The sequence below is a fragment of the Papaver somniferum genome, chromosome 3 (assembly GCF_003573695.1).
Source record: "Papaver somniferum cultivar HN1 chromosome 3, ASM357369v1, whole genome shotgun sequence".
Taxonomy (NCBI): domain Eukaryota; kingdom Viridiplantae; phylum Streptophyta; class Magnoliopsida; order Ranunculales; family Papaveraceae; genus Papaver; species Papaver somniferum.
In genome coordinates, this window is record NC_039360.1 from 140800266 (window position 1) to 140807532 (window position 7267).

At 36.1% G+C, this 7267-nt stretch overlaps 1 protein-coding gene across 2 annotated transcripts; it reads right to left on the minus strand.

Annotated features, from left to right (window-relative positions):
* Positions 1-829: 829 nt before the first annotated feature.
* On the minus strand, positions 830-3587 carry LOC113357542 (protein CutA, chloroplastic-like). 2 transcript variants are annotated; one of them, XM_026600980.1, is made up of 6 exons: positions 3337-3587; positions 3121-3245; positions 2897-2959; positions 1500-1540; positions 1307-1401; positions 830-1135 (listed from the first exon to the last, which is right to left on the minus strand). In XM_026600980.1, exons 1-6 carry the CDS (start codon positions 3471-3473, stop codon positions 1054-1056), a joined length of 543 nt encoding a protein of 180 aa, XP_026456765.1. In that variant the 5' UTR covers positions 3474-3587; the 3' UTR covers positions 830-1053. The 2 variants fall into 2 exon arrangements, with proteins under 2 accessions (XP_026456765.1, XP_026456767.1); XM_026600982.1 differs by having other exon boundaries at positions 1500-1531; positions 3337-3585.
* Between the last annotated feature and the right edge of the window lie 3680 nt (positions 3588-7267).

Below are 7267 nucleotides of genomic sequence, written 5' to 3' on the forward strand. Positions count from 1 at the left end.
TATTTGAAGCTTCACCAATCTCATTCCCTCCACTTGAATCACTCATTTGTAAAAACCCTAGGTTTTCCTCTCAAAACTCCGCCTCTTCTTCTCAACACATAAAACACATAAAACACATTTTCCACAATTTTTTTTCCTAAAATTAGATTTTAATCTAAATACACTTACCACACTAATCAAACTAATTAATTCCTAATACTAATCATATAAGGGCAGTTTTGCCATTTAGAAAATATTTTTTTAAGGAGTGACCCAAATTAGAATTGGGTGACCTTTTTTGTCCCGTAGTGCATGGCCCCCAATTAGAAGTTATGGCCCCAATTAAACTAGGACATGTATGTCTCGTGTTCATTCTTCTCTGTGAAAGCTTGTAACATGGCGAGACAGGTTTGAGCAAGTATGCCATTGTTAATTAACTTGAGCTACTTACCTACCATCGTTTCCTCTTAACACACCTCTTCAATTCAGTTTCTTGGTTAAGGGTACACTGGTTTATAGTCTGGATCTAGGCCCTCTATTCTGTCTTCTTTTTATTTTTGGGCCTCAAGGCCCTCAACCACACCCTGTGCCAATTACTGCGAGAATGGCCTCAGCTTACAGATGATACTTCTTGATAACCATGTACTTCCAGTAGGGGTAGATATGCTGTCCATGTCTATGATCTGTAATAATACCATCATACAACAAAAATGGCTCACACATTTTATCTTTTACTAACCGGTGATTCACATTCTATAACTATTCTTCCCATACTGGCACATGATCATATCTATCCAACTGCGAGGATCTAAATGCCAGCCATAAGGCCCATAACCAGTGATCATCATCATGCAGGGAAAGCCCGAGAACAAATTAATCTAAGCCAGCTTGTCAGCATATGCAACCAAACATAACATACAATGGCAGTCATACTTAGATACATCCATAGTAAAATTAACGGTTTTTGTTCCTTTATTGACAGCTTAAACAACACAAACTTCTAACAAAACATACGCTAGTATGTAGCTCGAAATTCAAAGCTGCGAAGGGATATCATCACTGGTAAAGAGAACATCAATCCCTTGTGCTGTTCTTGAGCCACTCCAAGTACTGGAGACTACCACCTGTTATGGGTATGGCAATGACTTCTGGGACACTACACAAAACAGAAAATAAAAATATACATTAACCCTTCAAATTAATGGGTCCGTCCCCAAAAGATCAAAAAATCTGGAAGAGGCGGAAACGGGTTTTCTTAGTCCCTTTCCACTTCTATAACCTTAGAGTAAATGGATAAAGATGAACCAACATCTAGTAGGAAACTCACTCATATTCATGGTTGACTTTAACGTGCTCTTCAAGAGGTTCCAAAAGGGATTCTCTTGTCTTAATTATAAGTAGTTCTTCTGAATCTGTCTGAATCTGAAATTACAAAGATAGTATTTGGATAAATGGTAGTGGTCAATTAGTGGAAGACCTGACAGAAAATCTTAACTTGAAAAAGCTAAAATATTCTTTACCTTTCCCTCCCACTGATAAACTGACTCCACGCCTGCATTTACTGTATAACCTTGTCAGAAGACAGTTGCGCCTAGATATACCATGAGGGTCTCAAATGGATACATTAACAACATGGTTGTTCGATAAACCAACCAAAGGAATCTGACTACTAGAACAGGCAGAGAGAAAAGGATTATCATATGTTACGATTATAAACGATGTTTTCGATGATAATACCCTGTAAAGCTGAAAACGGCCAGATATTGGAATCAGCCTTTTCCCACGATCTTTTTACAGCAATTGCTGTTAGGAGACCCAGACAAATTGATCAGGAATTTCCCTCACCTATGGCGTTCTCCAGATAAATCGTTTTTCAAGCACACAGGTTCTGTGGGGTTTACACGGTATAATTAAGCGACAGGTAGGAAAAGTATTCTAATTTTCTACCGTGCACAGAAAGTATGCCCATCAATTGGCACAGCGACACTGCCCAAGTTACTTGTCTGCTAATACTTGCTGGCAATCATCTACGTGACTGAGTTCCTCTAATAAGAATTGAGAACTCATAAAACCAAAAACAGTAGCTCCTTAACATGCTCAACTGCAGTAAAAGGACTTTTAGTGGTTTCAAATAAATATATATGTACTTCAATGGCAATCTACTTGTCGTATCGTACTACCTGAGATTCTGGGAGGCATGAATTTATAGTATTAGGGTGGTAAAAGATAGAGCCAAGAGAAAACTGTCTATCACATTCAATCACTTCATGGTCATACGAGGTTCTCAGTTATAATTCGGTGTTTGCATTTGATAGGTCATTAATATAATAACTGGCCAGCGTGTCCCCTCAAGTTGTCTACTTAAAAGTAGCTTTAGATGAAAACTGGAATGATTTACTTCACCTAAATTTCTAAAAATTAACACATATCATACTCCCTTTCCAACATTAACTAAAGATTCAACTAGCAATGTTTTAAACTAGAAACAGATTCAGAACCTACTGTACATGTTGTAGTCACAACAAAAACAACTGTCCAGTAAGTGTGCAGCTAAGTGGAACAAACTTTCCACATCTAGCTAGCACCATCTTGGCATATTAAACTGAATGACCAGGATAAAAGTCTTGGGAAAAATGCCACTAACAGATGATTGTCAAATGATCTGCTTTGAATATCTATTGCAGCCTTCTCACCCCTCACCCCCACCCCCCCAATTTTAATGAGGGTACGGACTTTAAATTCTTATGTTCCTAAAACAAAAATCCCCCTTAATCTTTATGACATCTTACAAGATCTTCATATCGGCAGTCAGTGGTGCAGGGATGACGGTGGATGCTAACTCTCTACAAGCACTTTCACTTGACTAATAGTTATTTATGAGAAATAACAGGCAAAGCATAACTAAGGAGGAGCATACCTGGAACTCGGTTGACACATGCTGCTAATTTTTCTGTGACTATACTCTCTGCAAGTTTCTTACCTGCAATAGATATTCACTGATTAGAATTTGGAGACCTCTTTAACATGCTAATTATTAATCAAACATCACCTAATGTCCCAGCCACTCAAGAAATCAACATTATATACAGAAATCCTAACGAAGCCTAGATAATCAGCACAATTTAGGGTTCATTATCAAACCTGCTTCTTTAGTTGGAACAGTAACATAAACAACAACGCTAGGTACGGTGTTAGAATTCCCTTCCATTCCTCCACTACCACTATGAATCCCTTTGACTGATGGCAATTGTCTACTAAACCCTGACCTGCAAATAAATGATTTTATTAGTTTAAATACAAACAAAACTCAAATTATCAACACCTTATATTAGAGAGAGAGATAGAGAGAGAGAATACCAGGGGGTTTTGAAGGAGGAAGAGGAGAGAGATGGAGTGAGATTAGTAAGACCAAAACTGAGCATACAAAGGGCTCCGACCAAAGGAAGACGGCGACAGAGGGATGGAACTGTACTGCTTCTAATTTTCAGTGTCATGGGTGGCTCACCTTTGTAAACCTAATTATTCTGTTGTGGTTCTGAGTTTCCAAGGAAAGCTAGTAATTAGCACAACCAGAAATTGTAAAGGCGCCCTTCCATAATATTTTAGTAGCCAAGGTGGAGGCGCTTGTAAAATTTCACTGTATGCGAAGGCATTAAAACAAGGTTCGCCTTTTATAGCCCACACCAAATTATATGCACGATTTATAAAGGGGATACCAGTCCTAATAAGTGGTGATACCATTTCATCGATCCAACGGTCAGGATCAGTGGGATTCTTTTGTCCTATATGAAATGGTATCAGCACTTAGTAGAACTGGTATCCCCTTTATAAATCATGAAATTATGGATTGGCTCTGATTGAATTTTGATCTCAAATTGTTTGATTTTCGATCTTTGCAGTGCTTTAACTTGTTTTTCATTCAGTCCTTGTCCAATTTAACGGAGTCTTATCGTTAATTTGTTTTCTTCCTGTTTAATTTAACATAACTTTTGCAAAATTACTCTTCTTTTAATGTTGTTTTCTGTCATGTGTAGCAGGTATTGCTAGCTAGGTGGTTTCTGGTTTTCCTCTCTGTTAACGGTTCCAATCCAAAGGTTATCTACCACTAAAGGTTTTGAAGTTTATCAAGATGATAAGGATGAAGGTTTTACATTACGACATGGCAAAGGACAAAAATTTCAGGTGTGCTATTGTTTTTCAGTTTTTCATAACAAAGAACATAACTTCGATTGCAGAGGCCATAATAAATAAAACGTGATGAATCACCAATCCTTATTTTTGAGAAGTGGCAATATTTTCCTGCAATGCTTAACACGTATTCGATATCAGCTCTGTAAGTTCTATTTAAATAGGGGATGTTGTAAATTCAAATTATCCCACTACTGTTTGCACATCTCAGTTATCGTATTACTTCTATTATCAATTACCATGTCCACTAGAAAATCCATAGGAGAAGTGTCTGAGCTCATAGAGAAAATCAAAAATACTAATCTAGAAGAAGATGATCAAACCCGTCGAGTTATAAGATACCCATATATAAAATTACAGCCAACCATTAAGAAATGGAAAGTTAGTCTGATAGCCAAAATTTTCTGTGAATTTTCTATGGGACCTAATAAGGTGGAGCAAGAACTTACAATGGCTTGGGGTCATGGGCATTTTCAAATTAGAAGACATGATACCAACATGTTCATCTTTCGATTTTATGATTGGCATAACTATAATACTGTTTTGGAGGAAGGACCTTGGAGTGTTGATGGTTACTTAGATGCTTTTAGAGAATGGAATACTTCATTTATACCAGAAACTCTTGATTTCCTTACTCAACAATTCTGGATTGACATCAAGAAACTGCCACCAGAATTCCTTAATGTTGAAGTTGAAAATCAAATTTCAAACATTCTTGGTAATCCTCTCAAACTAGTTCTGGAAGATGGTAATCTGATTGATACGAATGTTGCAAGTGTTCTTATTGAATTTAATATTTCAAATCTTATGTTAAGAGGTTTAATGACAGAAAATGCAGTTAAGGTAACTCAATGGATACCTATCTATTTTCAAAGACAACCAAGAAAACTTTGTCATGCTTGCTTAATTCTTGCTCATATTGAATTTGAGTGCTCAGATAAAGCTGAACATGTGCAGACTATTGCTAGTTATATTTTTAAATTTGGTGAAGATTTTGGTGAGGTTACTGATCCCAGGGATAATAATCCTAAGTATAAGCGTGGTGAAAAGATTCTTATTTCTCCTAAGAAGAAAAGGGGTAAAAAGAGATTGGAAAAGAAGGCTTTTCAAATGCCAGAGGATGTCTTTCATATTTCAACCATATATAGTGTGTCTGACCATGGAGTTGAATCTTCTACTGTTAAGAAGCTCAAAATAACAAGAGAGGGATCAACTGCAAGTAGTTATGCTAGTGCTCCAGTTCATGAAGATGTTCCAGAGTATCTAGTTCCTGAGAAAACTTCTAATGCGTATTAACAAGATTATGTGCAGTCAGCTTACTATGGAGCTGAACATCAAATGCATCCAAGTTTTTATAGACCAATTCCTCAACAAGGAGAGTGGGACAACCTTATGGGAACTTTACAACAGAGAAAGAAGATCAGGTTTTCTCTCTCACTTATCTATTTACTTTAAGTAAACATTTTTCTTGTTTTCAGTCAAGTTCTTTTAGTGTTCAGTTTTCTTTTGGTTATTTCAAAATGCGTATACTTTCTTGAATGTTCAAGGTTTAGGAAATAACCATACTAGGAACCATTTGAAAGATCGCATCCATCAATATAGTTCTGATATTATTTTTCCATTGGAAACTAAACAACAAAATAAAAATGCGTATTTCTTATTACAAACAATGCAGTACCCAAATGTTTAGTGTTATAACAATAAGTTTATAGCTGGGGGTCTTGCAGTATTATGGAAGGATGGTTTTAGAATAGAACTCATGCATTTCACCGATTTTATGGTTAATTTCATTTTGCATAATGGACCTGAAAATCAACAATGGGTTATAACATATGTTTATTACCATGAGAAAAGAACCAATCAATGACAGAATATAGCTGATATGGGAAGACATATGGATTTACCTTGGATAATCATTGGAGATTTAAATGTCACCTTATCCTGTTATGATAGGAATTCTTTTTCAACTCATAAATATTCTACACCAACTATCATTCAGGACACTATTAATCTATGTGGCCTTCAAGAAATCACATTCACTAGTCATCCTTTGACATGGTCCAATCATAGGAAAAACATACAATTGGTGCAAACCAGATTAGATAGAGATATAGACTAAAACCAGCGGATTTCTCTTTTCCCAGATGTTATTATTAATCATCTTGTTCCTTTGGGATCTGATCATGCTCCTATTTGACTCTAAAATAAACCTCAATCAGCCAAACTTCATAAGGGAAATTCTTATGGAAATCAACAAACTTATTATTTTGTTGAGCCACGTGGATGAACAAACTACATTTTTCACTATGGGAAACAAGGCAAAATGAACAAATCTGATATTTTAGGGATCCACTAGTGATTTTATTAATATAAACTAATAAGAAATGGGTCTCACTAATGATTTTATTTATATAAGCTAATAAGAGTTTGGTCTCACAGATTATTTAACTAATAAAACAAATAATAAAAAATAAACCCTTAATATAATAACCTGGTTTGGGAGAGAGAAAAGCAGGGGGCGTATTTGCTTCAAACGTTGGAGTTTTTCCTTCCAACTCCAGCGTTCTTCCTTCCAACGCCAGCGATTGTGGCACGGTCGCCCTCCCTTCCATAACGCGCGCACTACATGTTCCATCCCACTCAACAAACTAACAAATTTGTTGGTTTGTACATCCATTTTTCATGTTTGTCGAGTCCATAGTGGGACCAAAATCAACAAATCTCAAGTTTTTTGAGTCCATAGGGTCTAAGCCATTTAGATTGTATGAAACATGGACAAAACATGCATCTTTTAAAGATCTGATCAAGGAAGAGTGGAAGACAATACAGATGGGTTCTCCAGCAGTAAAGTTTATCCAAAAAATCCAGCATATCAGAAGAAGTATTTGCAAATGGAAAGAGAAACACTTTGGTAAAATTGATGCTTGTGTACAAGCTCAGTCAGGGATGAAAAAGGTAACTAGTATTCTTCAAGAGAAGATATTCAAATGCTTCTTCTACAATATTTTAATTTTATTGCTACTTCATGTAATCTTTCTCAAGAGTCAGAGATTTTTCTATTGCTTACTCCATGTATTTCTGAAGCAGAAAATGAATATCT